The sequence below is a fragment of the Marmota flaviventris genome, chromosome 13 (genome assembly GCF_047511675.1).
Source record: "Marmota flaviventris isolate mMarFla1 chromosome 13, mMarFla1.hap1, whole genome shotgun sequence".
NCBI lineage: Eukaryota > Metazoa > Chordata > Mammalia > Rodentia > Sciuridae > Marmota > Marmota flaviventris.
In genome coordinates, this window is record NC_092510.1 from 80,761,507 (window position 1) to 80,779,685 (window position 18,179).

At 37.2% G+C, this 18,179-nt stretch overlaps 1 protein-coding gene across 2 annotated transcripts in view; it reads right to left on the reverse strand.

Moving 5' to 3' along the window:
- Window positions 1-18,179, reverse strand: part of Tmem245 (transmembrane protein 245) — an 82,910-nt gene that overhangs the window by 51,630 nt on the left and 13,101 nt on the right. The window contains exons 4-8 of one of the 2 annotated variants that reach the window (XM_027943008.2): window positions 13,212-13,328; window positions 10,454-10,690; window positions 8,532-8,701; window positions 7,084-7,107; window positions 2,798-2,902 (exon numbers count right to left, since the gene is read on the reverse strand). In XM_027943008.2, the coding sequence (XP_027798809.2) occupies window positions 2,798-2,902; window positions 7,084-7,107; window positions 8,532-8,701; window positions 10,454-10,690; window positions 13,212-13,328 (653 nt within the window). The remainder of the gene's footprint in view (window positions 1-2,797; window positions 2,903-7,083; window positions 7,108-8,531; window positions 8,702-10,453; window positions 10,691-13,211; window positions 13,329-18,179) is intronic. The other variant, XM_034636752.2, reaches the window with a different exon arrangement.

Here is an 18,179-nt window from a genome sequence, read left to right on the forward strand (position 1 = left end):
TTATTTTTGAAGTATAAAGGAATTTCTTTTGCATGCCTTAAAGCACAGGTCTACTATCAACACACTCCCTTGGTTTGGGTTTATCTAGAAATGTTTTTATTTTGTCTTTACTCAAGTTTCCCTTAATATAAAATTCTTGGTTGACAGGTTTCCTTCTCCATGACTTTAGATGTTGCTCCCATGTCTTTTGGTGTTCACTGTTGTAAAAACTGTCATGAACTGGATTGTTGCACCCTTGTATGTAATTTGCTTGCTTCCTTTGAGCTTTTTTCTTTATCTTTGGCTCTGAGCAGTTTCACTGCAATGTGTCTGGGCATCTTTGTGTATTTTACTGAGAAGTTGTTGAAATTCTTGGATCTGTTAATATTTTTCACCAAATATAGGAAGTTTTCAACCATTTTCAGCAATTTTTTTTTTCAAAATTTGTTTCTATTTTTTCTTTCTCTCCTCATCTTCTGGGATGCTAATTACATGTCTATTAGAACACCTGATATTACCCCACAAATCTCTGAGGTGCTGCTCACCTCCAATTGGCTTAGCAAAGACAAGAGCAAATAAAGGCAAACAGGACCACCCCAAATTTACACATTCCCATGTATCAAAGGACACCTCCCTCAGGAAAAACTGACAGAAAAACTGTGGGGTTTTGCTGCCTACACAAGGCAGCATACAAATAGCACCAAGCTATTAGCCAACCCTCCCCCAGTTGTTCCTAGATGGTTATTTTCCAATGCCTTTAAATGATGTTGCTAATAACTTTAAAGTTTTATTCTTATTTTCTATGGAAAGAAAGACCTGACATCCTTATCCTGTTATCCCAGGATATATTAGTAAGATTGAGCCCAAAAGCATTTTCTAACAAAATACATGTGGATATAAAACAAAAAAAGTAGTCAAGGATGATCCTGAGAGTATTCTAAGCAAGCAGAATGAAGTTGTCACCTACTGAAATGGGAAGACCAGATACCTGAGAGAAGGTCTAGAATTCAGTTTTTGATGTTTCATTTGAGATCTATTAGACATTCAAGAGGATGCTGTCACTGTGTTGTGTAGAATGACATCTTTACAAGAGGGAGAATAAACTAGACAAAATAAGGCTCCCTCAAAAATTCAGTTTGCATAAATCCCAAACAAGAAAGAAAGAAATTCAGTAAGACCTATTATGGGGGTTCAGGGAAGCAAAAGTACAGGATGGAAAAAAAAAAAAAGTTGAAAGAGCATAACTGAGACGGACAGGCAAGAAGACCACATGCAAAGGGAAAAAAGCCCAATGAAAGAGCAGGAGCTGGGCCGGGGTGGTGGCTCAGTGGTACGGCGTTTGCCTAGCATGCGTGAGGCATTGGGTTCGATCCCCGGAACCACGTAAAAATAAAAAATAAAGGTATTATGTCCATCTACAACCAAAAAATTAAAAAAAAAAAAAATTTAAAGAAAGAGCAGGAGCGAGAAGAACAATGAAATGCTCAACTGATGAAAAGGTTTCTCCAAGAACTAGAATGGAAGACTGCAATAATAGCAGGTTGAGGCAAAATATGACAAAAATAAAGTCTATGAAATCTGTACAGTAAATTCAAGTGAGTATATATGATTGACACCCAAAGAACAGATAGGAACTGCACAGCTTAAACAGGACTCCTGAGAGAGCAAGTTTCTATGAATAAATGCTAGATAAATGTGAGGACAAAAGAGACTGCGAATGACTGAGAACATGACTTGTAAGAGGACACACCACCTGACAAGAAACAATTCTTTTGGGGGTGTTTGGGGTTGTGGCTCAGTGGCAGAGCACTTGTGGCGCATGTGTGAGACACTGGGTTCGAACCTCAGCACCACATGAGATAGATAGATAAATAAAACAAAGGTATTTGTCCATCTACAACTTAAAAAAAAGAAAAACAATTCTTTAGAAAACTGCTGCTTATCAGGTTATCCTGTTAGTAACACTTACAAACATATCTCTACAAGACTATAAGAAAAATTTTTATATTCATGATTTCATGTAAGCTTTACAATCCCGTGAAAACAACAAACCAAAATCTAGGAGTTCAGATAAAATAAAGATTAAAATGCAGAGTAAAAGGCGGGGGAAAAAAACCTGAAGTAAATAAAAGATATCACTGTAGAAAAAATTTTAGCTGTGCTTTGGGAAACGGATTTCTTTGAAGAGATGAAAGGGGAGAACAGAAATACAAGCTGGAAAGAAAGAAATAAAGACCTTATGGGATTTCAGCAAAAAGGCCAACAAGACAAAAAAGGAAGGAGCTACTCAAGAAATTTTGAAGCCAGGTCCTGTGGTGTGTGTCTGCAGTCCCAGCTAGTAGGGAGACTGAGGCAGAACTGTCTGAGCTCCGGAGTTTGGGGCCAGCCTGGGCAACACAGCAAGGCCTCATCACAACAAAGGAAAGGAGGGAAGGGAAGGAAGAAAGGAGGGAGTGAGGAAGAAAAGCATTCAGATCTAGTGAAAAGATTAGGAATCTTGAGAATAGTCCGTAATTCTCCTGATGAGGGGGAAAAAAAAAGCTCATTTGTTCTTCAGTATGTTATTTTTTTATCTGCATTTCCTCCTGAGGATTTTGATGATAAAATAAAATGCACATAAAAGAGATTTTAAAAGAAAACATGCTAGGCAAATTCATTGCAAAATCATTAATATACACATCATAAATAGGTTTAGTTGTTATATATATACTTATAAGTCAAGTAACATGTTCCACGTCTCTTCTGCTGGCTTATCATCTACACCATGATTCTAACAATAATGAATTTATTAGTGGGAATAGTAATTGTTGTGCTTTACCTTTGCAGTCAGGAGAAGGGCTAAAAGAAGGGTTCCTATTACTAGCAAAAATATGATGAAAATGCTAATTATTTTATCTAACATCTTCTCCAACCAGATGATCATCTGCACAGAAACGAAAAAGAGAATTATCTTTAAAATACAACTTAATAAAAGCACTTATGTATTAAAGTATCATGAACACAAATATAAATCTCAACATTGCAAAGCAAACTATGGCACACTAATTAAAGCAATAAAAGCTGTAAGTAACTTTAGAAAGTTAACTATTAATTACTACTGTTTGTTATGGGAAGAGTTCATTACAGTCATAGCTAAGAAAAGGCAGTCAACTGGCAAATAACCCCATATCTATGTTTGAATTTCATACTGTGGTATACCTACAATTCAAATTATAATTTATCATCTGGTAAATGTTCCAACAAAACAATGAAAATTCATTAGTTGACCTAAAAAATCTCATGAAGTTGACTATTAATCAGGAGACATAGATGACTTTAGAAAAATTATGGTTCTTATAATACAGGTATGCCCTAAATTACACAGATAAAATAGGAGTAAAGTAAAAATCGCAGTAACATTTGAAATGTTTTTCCCTTTATTTAGGGTTATAAAGATAGTAATAATAAAAAAATGTAATGTTCAAGCAAAAATAAATAGCAAATTCAAGATAGCAGTTACAGGGGTGGATAGGAGGGTTGGGAGGTAGATGCACAAATTGGTAATTATTTAGGTAGTGTTATCAAACTGGGGGTTAGGTAAATAAGTATTCTCTAAATCTTTCTACATTTGAAAGATTTTATAATAAAGTGCTCTTAAAAGACTGTTATTCCATTTGAAGTAAATTCTTTTGAAAACATAAGCTTTGTGACATTATAATTAATCAAATGTAAATCAATGTAATGGTTATTCCTTCATCAATAATAAAAATTATGCTCTCCTTAAATGCTATTTTTGATATGTTGACGATGAGTTCCCTCATCTTTCACAACCACAAATAATCCTACATACTAAACAATTTCTGTTTGCAGAATATATAACAATTCCATAGATTTCAAAAACTCCTGCCGTGCAAAGCTACCACTTAACATTTTAAAATTTAATAAGAGTAACAATTACTAAGATATTACATTATATTCCTCCATCCAACATCTTAGCATTACTAAGAAAATTATTCTCAATTTAAATCTGAACTACATGCTCTCTGAACACTAAGTTAGGAGAGCAAAGAATATTTGCTAAAAAATCACCACGTCTCCTACATTTATTTTCTACGCCATGCTTATAAGCTGGTTGTCCTCTTATCTGTTATTTCATGAAGGACACTGTCATTAAGTGATCGATGCTAAGGTGAACTAAAAGATAAAAAGTTAATCTGTAATCTGGACAGTTAGAGCTTCAAACAGAAGAGTTAATTTTCAGTGCATGCTTCCAAAGCTTCAAAGACAATGCAGAGATTAAAAAAGAAATAACAAGTTTCTAAGATATGGAAGGTCAGATGTCTTATTTTGAAGGTAAATTCTAAAATCAATGAAATGAAAAGTGCACAATCAGCAACCAGCTGAACACCCAGTTCTTCGGACAACTTCCTGAAGAAAGGGCTAGTGTTTCGTCCATTACCCCTCTTTGTATCTCCAAAATCTAACAGTACCAAGCATACGGCAAGCATTCAATTAACAGATAGCTGAGAAAGCAAGCATACAGTAATTTAAGAATTATGACTAGATTCATATCCACTAATAAGATAGGAGCTTCTGCTTTTTTTTTTTTTCCTTTAGAAAAGTCATATCCCAAAATGTATTTTTAAATGAAAATTAAGTTCTATTTAGAAAATATAGAAATCTAAATTTATAGCTGGGTATGTAACATATAAAACACAATATCCAGAAACATATTATGTATATAAAGATTACAAAATCAAACTTCATATTTTTAAGCTAGGGTAGAATTTTCCCAATTCCAATTTTGTCAGAAATTAAGCATAAAGTACTTGTTGAAGGTTTTGGATGCCCCTGGTATAACTAACATGCCCTATACCCAGGTTGCCTAAATAAAAATTTATGCCCAGGGATAACAGGGATATTTAGCTGTTTCATGAAAAATTAAAATAAAATTATTTAAGATGCAACACATAAGCTATTTTTTTTTAATTCACATTATGGTCAACTAAAATTAAACTGAGAACGGAGTGATAAGGGAGACAGTGAAACAGAGAATATAGACGGGAGAAGACAGAAAAAGACTTATTAAAGAATAAAAAGGCATAGAAAAAGTTATTGGAAAAGAAATAAATGTGGGCATGGGAGTTGGTACATAAATAACTAAGGACCATAAGAGCAGGAAAAAACAAAAGGATAGAAAACTCAGGGGGGGGAGGACAACACACCCCTGATAAAGTGAATAGAACGAGACCCACAAATAAACAGAATCTCAGAGACAGAACAAGAGACGTGGACACAGGAAGCAATGCAGACGGCTCCAGAGAATAGAATTCCTAAAGACATGCCAGACATGCCATCCCAGGAAGCTGACCCTGTCCCATGCTCTGCTGTGGGCAGTGAACACCAGACCACCCAGCACCCTGCCTGGCTCATGGAAACTGCAGGGCCTCAAGCAATAATCCCCCAGTGCTTCCAGGCTGTGACCAACTACTTTAACTTATGAGGCTTTTTGTTGTTGTTTATTTTTTTTAAGGGGAAGGGGATAATTTTAAAATAAGATAAATGTCTGTAATTTATACCTATACCAAAAGCCATTCAAAAAACCTCTAAGCTGACTTCATCAAGCACTACTGAGTTTCTCTTCTATTTCCTTACCCCAGGCCCATGTTTTGCTTTATTTCTTTAACCAGCTCCTACTTGAGTCTTAGTGTGAATAGTATTAATAAATAAAACAAATAAGCCCTGAGAAACAGATCACAGTTCACTCAAACATAAGATGGATGCTCTTGCCTTGTCCTCTTGATTGAATCAGTTTCCTAATTCACTCCACTTGAACATTTTATGTATCAAAATTACCCAAGGTTGCCATTTTCTGACCTTGGCTGTAATGCAGTAAAACAGCCTTCATTTATGTGCTTTCCTGGAACACACTCAGAATTTCAAGCAGTTACTCTAACTCCACAACAATGCTTCACACATGCTACATGGAATCACCCAAGAAAAGGGAAGTTCCTGATGGCTGAGGTAATAGGACTCTTTTTAACTAATCTAATTATGCAGTTTAGAATCAAGTTCTTGAATTAAGGTTATCTAACTCATTAGTCTACTGACAATAGATCAAATTTAACCTAATGAAGTCAGTTCTCCTTTCTCACTTTCCTTGGAAGCAATTTTCATTTCTTCAGGACAAATTGGGAAAATATACAAAATCATCTACCTTGATCAAAATAAGAAAACGTGACTTTCTGCACATCACTTGCTGTGGATTAAACTCATCAACTCATGCTAGTTTTATAAGGAATGGGCAAGTATACAACATACATGTGTGCGACTGGGGGAGTCTATTTCATACATTGCTTGTTTTCAATCCAAAGTTGAAATTTATGCATTGCCAAAGTCTTCCTTTTCCTCCTTTTGACAGGAAAAAAAAATCCTAACCACTACATTTGCAAGTCTAATTTTGGCTTATTGCAAAGAAGTACCATATCTTTCTTATGACCTGCTATAAAATATTCACTGAAGACTTTTTAGAGTCTTACACAACTCCATGCCTTGGGAACATAAAAAAATTAGATGTCACAGGCCATGACTACAATCTGTTTTAAGCTAAAAATCAAATTTTGAAACACTAGTTCTTTTGTGTGTGTGTGTGTGTGTGTGTATGTGTGTGTGTGTACACGCGCCTATGTGTATGTGGATAAAATGACTAACCAAGGGAATCATACAAATATATCAGACTTGTCATCTTTAAGAATTCCTGTGTTATTTATAGAAAAAGTAACAAAGCTCTTTCTTTATAACTGCCACTTCATGTGCTGGCATACATCAGAGGAGACTAGAGGAGCCCCATCACAGTGCTGGAAAGGCATGGAAATCAAAGACCACAAGACAGACCTTCTCACAAGCACTGGAGCAAGGAGATACCCTCCATATCCTAAACAGTCTTTGTTGAGGTTTTAGCAAATTGAACTGTGACAGTATTCATGCTTCACGACCTTCCATAGCTTATATAAGTAGAAGCTTAGTTTGACATATGGACAGAGACACAGAGAGAGAAGGGAGATACTGGGGGAGGAGCGGTTACAGAATTCAGTAGTAAAAACCAATATCTGTGTATTCATTTACCTTCTTATTTAGCCAGTGCCAGAGCTTGAGGATAGGGGGAAGGTGAGAAAGAGAAGATAAGAACAGTGGAACATCATTAGAGAATGCAATAACAGTATGAAAAGAAAAGAAAGTCACTGAGAGCATGAGAAGGAAATTGTCAGGAAAAACTAGGAGAAAACCATAACACATTTAAGAAGCTTCAAATCAAGAGAATGTAGCATTCCTCTATGACCAACAAGGACTGGGATGATGAGAGCTGTAAGCATTCTTGGTAATCCAACAAATAAAATGCATAAAGCAACCTGAATGCTGCAGGCTTAGTGTCTGCCTTTGCACCGCTCCATTTACCTGCTCTTACTGCCGTGTCTACTACCTATCTTTTTCTTGGGGGGGAGGGGTGCTGAGGGCTGAACCCAGGGGTACTGTACCACTGAGCTACTCCCCTGTCCTTGTTTTTTTTGTTTGTTTGTTTTTGAGACGGATTCTCAGGAAGTAGTGCTGAGGCTGGCCTTGAACTTGGAATTCTCCTGTCTCTGAATCTAAGTGGCTGAGATTACAGGCAAGTGCCACCATGCTGGCTCTACCCTATGCGATTGCCAGGTCTACCTAATGAACTCCTACTTCAAAACTTGCTCTGTGCTTCAAAACTTGCCCTGCCATCACATCTTCTGCAAAACTTCCCTTTCCTACTTCCTTATCAACAGAAGTCATTTCTTGCTTGGTGCTACCACTGAATCCTGTACTTAGTATATAAAGTAAATTAGATAACACTTACTTACATAGAGCTTACTGAGTACCAGGCACTGACACAGGGTTGACATTAACTCACTTAACCTTCACAATGATTCTATGATGTAGGTGCTATTATACCCATTTTATTGATATGAAAACCAAGGCACAGAAAAGTTAAAGATACCTGTTCAAGGTCATAAGGCTACTAAGCAGCAGAAGTGGGATCTGAAACCAGAGTTTGGATGCAGAGTCCACATTCTTTAACCCACTAAACCTTGGGTTTTCATGAATTGTTGTTTATCTCCACTAAATGAGCTACTGTATCTGGTTTTCCATGATTCACCTGACCTTCCCTGAAATTAGCACAATATTTGACAAACAGGAATTATTCCAAAAATACTCACTGATCTGAGCCATTACCTAGTTATAAAATTTTAGGCAAATCACTTAACATTTCTGGATTTCAGTTTAGTCCTAAAAAAGTGAAAGAGTTGAACTAGGTACTCCATAAAATCCTTTTCTCCCATATTTAAGAGGAAAACCACATAATACTTATTTAAAATAAATCCATTATATCCTTATACGAACCATAATACTAAACTTCAGAATTTCATCATTGAATTAGATGTTAAATGTATCATCAACAGTTATGAAAAAACACTAAATACCATCGAATGAAACATTTCAAACCATGAAACATATAAACTCTGGACCAAGCTCTTAAAATATGATACCTTGCTGTCAACTTTTAACAAGAATTTCCCAAGCCCAATGATTGGCCACGGTGCTAAAGCCTCCTGTCGCTCCTTCAGGAAATGCTCAATGACCTGCCACCAAACCCGGCAGCGCTTCTCCAGGAAGTCCACAACACCAAAGTGAATAACAAGCTTTTTGATGATCCACACTATAAGATACATATGCAAACAAAATACAGATCAGAAAGGTATAATATGAAAAGACTCCTTAATTTCCTTTCTAAAACAGTAAAACTATTATTAAAATAAAGATCAATGCTAAAAAGGGAGAAGTGGAAGAATTCAAGTTCTAAACAGATGAACTTGGCCAGATAACTTTTCACACAGTCCCCGCCACCCACATACTATCTTCTTTGTGACGTCTGAATCCTCGGAGGAGTCAGGGATTATTTTACAGCTCACATAAATACAAGATATTCTTATCATGCAGGTTTCAGTAACTATAACAGTTCCCATACTCTCCCCTTCCTAAGTAAAGAAAACTAACCCCTGATATTTTCTAATCTCTCTAGCTATTACAGTTGTTCTTTCCGAACTTGGTTCTTTTCCTTTGATGTTTTGACATTTAGCAACCAGAAAAATATAAAGTATTTCACACACATCATGATTTTATGCCACTGCAGGGTAACAAGTGTGTTCCCATTTCCTCATTTGATGCTGCTCTGCACATCTGAGCAGATGCCAGGGCTGAGCAAAGAAGTCAGCTGAGTGCAAGCAGCCCTGAGACAGCACTGCACAATTTCAGTGGGGACCTCAGGAAACCACAATGGGAATGTCTCCCCCTGGAGTTAGGCAGTGCAGTGGCCCTTCAAGCAGTTAAGCCCCCTAATAAAGACAACTCAGAAGGTAGAGGGCCCAGAAGGCAGTGTTACAGATCTGTGGGGCCTGCCTTGAAGGTTGGACCTGGATAACTACTCCTATCCACTATAATTTCCCTAACTCCAGGGATTTGTGTTCTTAGCCCTGACCTTATAACCAGAGGATCCATTTCCTATTTTGAACCACGAGCTCTGTACTGCGTACCAGTTCAACAATTCCTTCGTTAGCATTTTTAAATCCCTAGAAAAGCTCTATATCTATGTGATATCATGATATCTCCATGATATCACAGGCTGTAGAAAGCATTTGAGGGACCACCTTAGTTACAGCCTGCCCTCCCAAGACCATATCAAATTCCTTTGATGACCAGAAGGTTCAGATATGTCCAGGAGAAACTTAACTCCTGGTAACAAACCTTAATAAAAAGGGGGTTCTAACAACCCCAACACATGATTTGCCAGCACAAGGAAATCATCAGGCAGAACCAAAAAAGGTTGGAACAATCTAGAAGAGCAATTTTAACCACATTTCACTAAGCATTTCTATAATTGCCCTAACAGAAGCAGAGCCATAGTATGTTCTCTGTGACTTGCTTAATTTAACTGCATCTTGTTCTAAGTGCCTACCAGAAGTTCTCTTGAGGACATAAGAAACAGAAATTTCAACTATTTATACTATATGTTCCCTCAGGACAGTACTCTACAGTTCTTGGTCAAAATAAACGTTTAAAATAATGGCTAAGATTTAATTAGCTGACCAATACAATGAGAATAAGAAGTGGTGAAAACTAGTGATCCAAAAGGCATACAGGAAAATAAATTTAAGCTTTTGGATATAGTAGAAAACAGATTTCCAATCAATAAGAAGCTAAGTATATATCTGCTTAAGGGTGAAATATTAATGAAATATCAAAGAAACAAATTTCCAGAATAACATTTGTTCCATGACTTAAATGCAAATATACAACTGTTTTAAAGTGACAATAAAATTTTATCAAATGCTAAAATCCAAAGTCAAAAAAGAAAAAAGGGGGGGGGGAATCTTTGGAGACAAGAGCAGATTTTAATTAACCAGATAATGACCTGCAATAGGCACGGGCAACAACTGCACAATCCACAGGTTCAACCAGATCTGGACAACAACGATGGCCCAAACAAGAGACACAAAGTAGATGTCACTAGTTTTCTTCTTTCTAAGAAATGTTCCGATTTCAGGTCTTTGTCTGCCCAGGGTGGGTGAAGGGGAGGAGGGTGAGGAAGAGGAGGACGGTGAGGAAGAGACAGACAGCATTGGAGGGGGTTCTTCCTTGTCTGTGGCTTCTGAAAAGGGGGGAAAAAAAATCACAGACCATATTAGTCCACTTTAAGAAACAGTAACAGAGCAATCTGTTAGCCTGCCCTATATTATTAAATGTACTCTGACAGAATATATAATATCATTATGTCTAAAGAGACCAAAAGATTTGTATGTGTTTACAAATCTTTTTATACACACTGAAAAACTTGTGGAGAATTACACTACTGACAGAGGTCAAATCTAAGGAAATTGTTAGGAAATACTGTTGGAAGATGAAATGTTTTTTATAACTAATATACACATATCATTTACATAAACTAGAGAAAAATACATGACAATGTAGCTGAGTATAATAATAATCAAAAATTATTCAAACCACATAAAGCAACAAATACATATACAAGAATTTCTGTATATAGGAATTCTTCCTTTCTTATATTTTTGCTTTTGCAGTCTTGAGGATCAATCCCAGGACCTCACACATGCTAGGAAAATACTCCACTACTGAGCTACAACACCAGCCCTCTTCCTCTTTCAACAGAAATTTAGATTAGATGTATTGACATGCTTCTGACATAATGTGACTTTTTTAGTGTCATTTCTCCTAAAATAGAACCAATTGCTATTAAAAGAACCCAGGACTTTCAAATGTGTCTTTTCTTTGAATGAGATATAAAACAAAGAGAGATTGTGGGTTGAGAAATTTTCAAATAAAGGAAACTACACAGGATTGTTTCACATAAGGCACTCTTCTTTCCTAATGATGTAACAATTGCTACATTTTACTATAAATTATTTCTGCTTCCTAGTTTTGACAAGACATACCATATACACCAGAAATCATACAAATTTTAAGACAATATTCGTCCATATACCTCAATCTTAGTCCATATACCTCATCTTGCCTTTCATTAAAAAAATATTAATTACAAAAGTAAATCATATTTTGGAAAGTCTTTAAAAAAAAAACAACACAGAAATGAACACCTATAATCAACCTATTTGCCCCAGTCTTTTTTGTTTTTTTTTTATTTTTTGTTGGTTTTCTTTTGTTACCAGAGATTGAACCCAGGGGTGCTTAACCACTGAGCTACATTCCCCATCCCTTATATTTTTGTTGTGAAACAGGGTCTCACTAAGTTGCCGAGGTGCCCTAGTCTTTTACACAGCTTCACCTGGTTATATCATGTTCCACTTATCTTTTTCCATTTTCTCACTTCAGAACAAAGTCAGCCAGAGGGCGAAGACCTTGTCTATGTTGTTCTTCCTCCACTGAATTCCTAGCACACAGAAAAGTATCTGACCTGCTGTAGGTAGGTGCTCATTAAATATGTGTTGAATGAATAATTCCCTGTTATGTCATCATTTTTATAAGCAGCCACAGAGTATCCAGCTGAATGTTCTATCATAATTTCCTCAGTGCTTATTTTAATGTTAAATGTTTAGCTGTGAATAAACTTTACTGCTGAGATACTCTGTACCACAGTAAGTCAGCTCACCTTACTAAGACTACCATTCTATCCTGAGGTAAGGGCTAGGAGCCACGCTAGTTATAGCATGATTTTGTTTGACTTTGCTCTCTTATTATCTTTCTAGTTTGGAAACACTATGTTGGTGGGTATGTTAGATATCTGGAAGAATAACCACTTCATAACCCATCATCTTCTTTCCACTTTAGAACATGATTTAATGTGTAAAAAAATATATATATAAGTGCTCCTACTACTCTTGGTTCTTTTCTCTGGATGATTGCTTCCTTCTACTTGTGTCTAAAGTCAGTTCCTCACCAACAGCTCACTATAAATATTCCCTAACTCCAAATGGCTCCAGCTCAGAAAGGTGTCTCAGCACAGACCAAGGCGGCTTTCCACATTCCCAAGCTCTGGGAGGGCACAGTAACATATTCAGATGTAAATCTACCAGGAGCATCTCACAGGAGCTTGTGACTCCAAGAGCCAGGCCACAGAAAATAAGTAGGGGGGTCAGTTCAGGGAACAGTCAATATACACAGCATAAAGCAAGCAAACCAAACTTTTATAAAAAAAAGAATGCCAGAGAAATGGATGAAAACATCCCCCTCCCCTGCAAAAAAAGAATGTGAACTGAGAAAAGGAAGCAAAAGAAAAAGTAACAAAGAAATAGAACAAAATAAATCAATGCAAGAGAAGTGACAGCTATAAAGAAATGGGAGATGAGAAACAGCCTAAGGTAGAGAGGCCTGTGGAAAAGGTAAATAAGACAGCAAGAAAAGAAAAATCAAAGTGACAAAGAACAAAAGAAAAAAAAAAAAAAACATTTCTAAAAAGGGGGTGGTAGAAGAGCCAAGATAAGAAACTCAAGAAGGTAAACAATTAAATGTATGAAAAAGTGACATGAGGACAAAGACAGGTGGCCTTGAATGGTGTAAGAATGGTCATTAGAGAGAAAAAATGAAGGACCAGCAAGACAAGCAGCACTCTGTGATGCTAGCATCCTTCTTAACTCCATCCTCTATTTAGATCTCATTTTCTAGAATAATTCTGAATGCCTCAGGACCTCAATCACCTGCAGGCTGAGTGGAGGGCTGGTCTTCACTGCTAGACTCATAACCCGTGATGGAGATGGCCAAGTTGGCTAGAGTAGACGCTGCCATGGAGATTACTTGTCCTGGTAACTCTGCCCCTGTAAAAGAAGCACACATTCTTAAAGTGTTTGAAGCAAATGAACAAAGCAGGAAATAAAGGTTGCAAATTTAAACACAATCCTAAATTTTCAAAAACAGTAAAACAAAATGGTTATTTCTGACCCAATGGACCAATGTTCTTCACTGAGGAACAATGCTTGAAAATCAGCAAGACAATTTGCTAAAAGCTCAAGTCTTTCTCATTTAGAGACGATGCTGGTGGGTGTGAGAGATACTGCATATATAAATTTGAAGTTTGGAGCTTATATTTAACTTTACAAGTTGATTTTAATACACACTTCTATGAAAAAACACTGCCACACCAAGTTTAAAAGCTCTCTGTTTAAACTCTCTTACCCTTTGTATTACTAGGTTCTAGCACAGACACCCCACAATTGGTGCTCTCAGTAATACATTTCCTAAATGAACACGCAAATACATAGATATTATGCAAAAACCACACAATTCAGCACAGGCAAAATCCACCACTCTGAAAATCTATAAAAACATCATGACCTCATTTCATGTTATATATTCCCGTGTTAACTTCCTAATAGTACCAAGCCTAATCATTTACATTAAGCTCAAATAAAACACTTATGACAAACAAGGTCTGTCTGCAATGATGTGCTATGGTAGATGACTAGTTCACAAAACATGAGGTACTAGTGTGCTTTCTTGCATACTAGAGGCTGGAAAGCAAAGAATAAATATTTCTTAGACTCCTTGCAATGAAAATCTCACGTGTAATGCAGTTTCTATCAAGCCAGTACACCTATGCAAGGCTTGGATGACAGAGTGTCACTCTGTAATTTAGAAGCCACATAGCTTTCACATCAATTTGTCATGGAGGCATATGATTTTCTGCAGCAATTCAGCAAAAGTTGCAGGAGCTCTGCTATCTGATTTCTAATGGCCAGCAGGAGCAGCCATGACTTCTGTATGAATTGTCCTTTGGTGTTACTGAGCGGCTCTCCTGGTTGCAGTGCTCCTGCCTTTGTTGGAGCCAAGCCTAGTTTCCAAAAATTGCAGATGCAGAAATTTCTAAATTCTAACCAACAATACTTACTCTTTATATCATCTAAAATGGATTCTACTGTCCACAATCGAAGAATACAGGCCATTTTAGTCACCAAATCATACAACCACAATCATACATCTATGACCTTACCTTTGGTAGACCAATATTCAGTGTGACAACAGAGAATTCTGCCAAGCAAGTGAAAAGAACCACAACCCTTCAGAAAGCCAGTGACTTTTAGCTCCAAATTAGCTCTGCATAACCAACAATTTCAAGGCTGGCCGTCTGCCAGAAATAAGCAAGCCAGAGCCCAAGAAGGCTCTGATATAGTCAGACATCAGGATCAAAAGCATTCACCTACCTCAAGCCTATCCCTCCTCCAATACGTATCTCAGGGGCAGGAAAGAAGTCTACTTTCAGGCAATTGGAAAGAAATTAAACTCATAGTCTGAAAAGAAAGTCTGTTATATATTTGGATTGGGACCTTATTCACCTATCCTTCCAAGTTCCTTCCAAGATGACAATTAGGAGGGCAAGGGCTGGTGTCCCAAGATGACACTATGGCTATCATGCATAACTAATTAGAACAAATTTTTTAAAAAAGAGGGCAAGGGCTTATGCACTCATTACTTGCTATAATGTGTGTGAGGGATAAAGACAAAGACCCGCCTCCAGGAGCCTAATGCAAGAGACATATGTGAATTAACCACACAAAAAAATGTATGTTGATAAATTACAAAGCTATTGAGGACTGGGTATTTTGGGAGCTTCAAAAGAAAAAACCTGACTTATGGAGACAACTGGAGCAGGAGCACAGATGAGGAACCAAAATGGCCCACGTTCAAATCCCAGGTCCAGTCCTTACTACCTGGATGACCACGGTCAAGTTCTTACACATCAGTCTCCTCATGTGTAAAATGGGGCTCATATAAATTCCTACTTCACATGTGAATCAAGTGAAACTGTGTGTGTGTGTGTGTGTGTGTGTGTGTGTGTGTGTCTGAATAAAACGCTTGGAATGATGCCTGGTATACAGGAAATGCCCAATAAATCTTAATTATCACCATCATCTATACCAAAACTGTTGGCTTTGATGGCATCAAATGTAAGCACAAGTCCTATCACTTCCACAATATTTCTTTGTACCATTCACTCCTTAGCATCACAGGATAGCCATTTCCCTAAGTCTCTTCCCCTTAGTAGAGGTTTTTAGTTCTCCCACAGCGATAAGTATCTTACATAGAGTAAGCACTGAAAGACTTGAGGAAAACTAAAGGAAATTAAATCCTCAAAACTGTGACTTAAGAATAACTCTCCAACTTGTTGATGTCAGTAAAATATGCAATAAACATTCAATAACTCTTAGCTACATCTATGAGAATTATGTGATTATCATTCTAGTTAACATACGAATGGTTCAGCCAATTTTTAGAACACCTCACACTTTAAAAAAGCATGAAAGTAGAACACAGAAAAATCAACAAAGACCATTTGAAAACTATGGCTATAAGACATTAACTGCTCCTATCAAACACACATGCATCTTAATAACTTCTATCCTAGTGGTGTCCTTCAGCACTTCAAAAACCCAAGGGTCTGGACAGAAGTATGCCAGGACTGAGATTCTAGTCAAGGTCGTGGTATTAGATAAAAATTCCCAGCTAAAAATAGGCACATAAACAAGGGAACACATTCTTGGGACTCAAGGTCTAAAAACAAAAAAGAAAAGAACATCCAAGGTTTCAAGCGTCAGTCTCCACAGGGATGAGGGCAGTATGAAGTGAGACATCTACACAAGTTCAAACAAGCAGTCATCAATCAGAACAGAAAAAACAAAGTCAGATTAAAATCTATTAATATGACTAACTCAACAATGGGTACCTCAATGTTAAATAATCATGGGAAAATATATTCTGAAAACAATCTCAATGAGGAGATATCTCTTGATTTACTTTGTTCTTTTTCACAAAATAGTGGCAGTTGCCAGAAATATATCCAAAGATGCTTGCTGGAGGAGGCACAGCATACCAAATAAAGCCTCCCTAGCTTGCAAAGTCTCCTTGAGTAGGCTTCTGTCTCCATTATCAATGTGAAAGATACATCTCCCTCTAGATCACTTCTAGCATCACTTCAGAAGGACCGGGATGTGGACCAGAAGTTTCTCAGCACCATAATCAGGGAGCAAGAGATGAGCAGTAAGAAACTTAGTTCTCTCCTTTTCTTTTCTGATTTGAGCTTACCTGGGCCAAAGTTATTCATTCATATTACATATTATCCCAAACAACTTAGGTAACTATCAGTTCCTCCCTGAAAAGGTACTTCTGGTCACAATTACCAATGTCAGGAAGAGCAGGAGACAGCTGTATTCAGTACTTCTCAGGATGGGTACCCAGGCTACTAAAGATACACCTGATGCTTATTTCCCTTACTTTCCAAGAAATCTCTCAGAGCAAATGGCTCGCCGAGTCTGTTTCTTCATCTGTAAAATAACTATAATACCAATCTCACCCACTTGCTAAGATGGCATGTTTGAAGAGGCAACAGAACCTCATCGGTGAGATAGGAATAATGTTAAAGTTTCTCTTCTCTCACAGGCCAAGAGGACACAGAGAAGCTGCCCCCAGATGCTATGGTTTGTTCCTTCCAAAACTCATGCTGAAATTTAAACACCATGTAACGGTATCAAGAAGTACTATAGGATAGAGACCAAAAGTATTGAGTTGCCTTAACAAGCAGGCCCTCAACAGATGCTAGCACCTTGGTATCAAACTTCCCAGCCTCCAGAACTTGGAGCAATAAATTCCTGTTCAGGATACCAGCCTGTGCTATTCTGTTATAACAATACAAAATGGACTAAGAAACCAAGTTTCTGATTGAGATTTGTGGAATCCAGGAGGCAGAGAAGCTAAGTCCTATGGCTATGGTACACCAAGAGGGCCAACATGAAGAATGAAGGAGTTGACAACTACAACTAGTGCAAGAAGGATCAGTAGTTGTTAATTTTTTTTTTACTAAATAACTGTCATTTACTGAAAGAACCAGGGAAAGGGAAAGAACACTGGGCTTAGGATCAAGAACACTGGTTTTAAATCTTAGCTTCATCTCTGTGACTGTGGGCACATCAGTTAACCTTTGAAATTAAATGTCTCCATGAAAAAATTTTACAAAGTTTTATTTGCTTATTTTTTGTTTGGTTGGTTTGCGGGTTTTGGCTGGTAGGTTAGTTGGTTGTTGGATTTACAAAGAGCACACTTAAAAACAGAATTCTCAGCCCATGATAGTCACTGAAACATTTTTCCCTACATTTTATAAACTTGTATTTCATTGTATTTCCTGGAAATACAATGAAAAAGCTCCCCAGGTCCAAGAGAAAGCCACTGAGAAACTACTGAAACTAACTCAGCAATGACCGTAAGAATTTTCTGGATCTCGGAACTAAACAAACTCATGCTTTGAATTTTAATGAAATCGAGAGAACTAATTTTGTGAATCTAGTGAACCACAGACTACAAAAGCTTCTACAGCAGCAAAAGATTCAAAGCTCAGAAGACATAAAGAAGGATATCCACACAGGGGACTGGCGCACAAGAGCAAGGCCAGGCCATACCAGGAAGCAATCCTGTACCTAACTGTATCCACACAAGGGAAGGAAACAGCAGCCCCACTATGGACAAGAGAGGCTAAGTTCTGATTCATAAAGAAACAAGGTTCTAAGGGCATGAGGAAAAATATTTAGAAATTTAGAAAAAAAAATATTTTATAGATTTATTGTATGATGAGCATTAAGACCAGAAGACCATAAAAGAATTCCAGATCAAGAAGCAGGCTA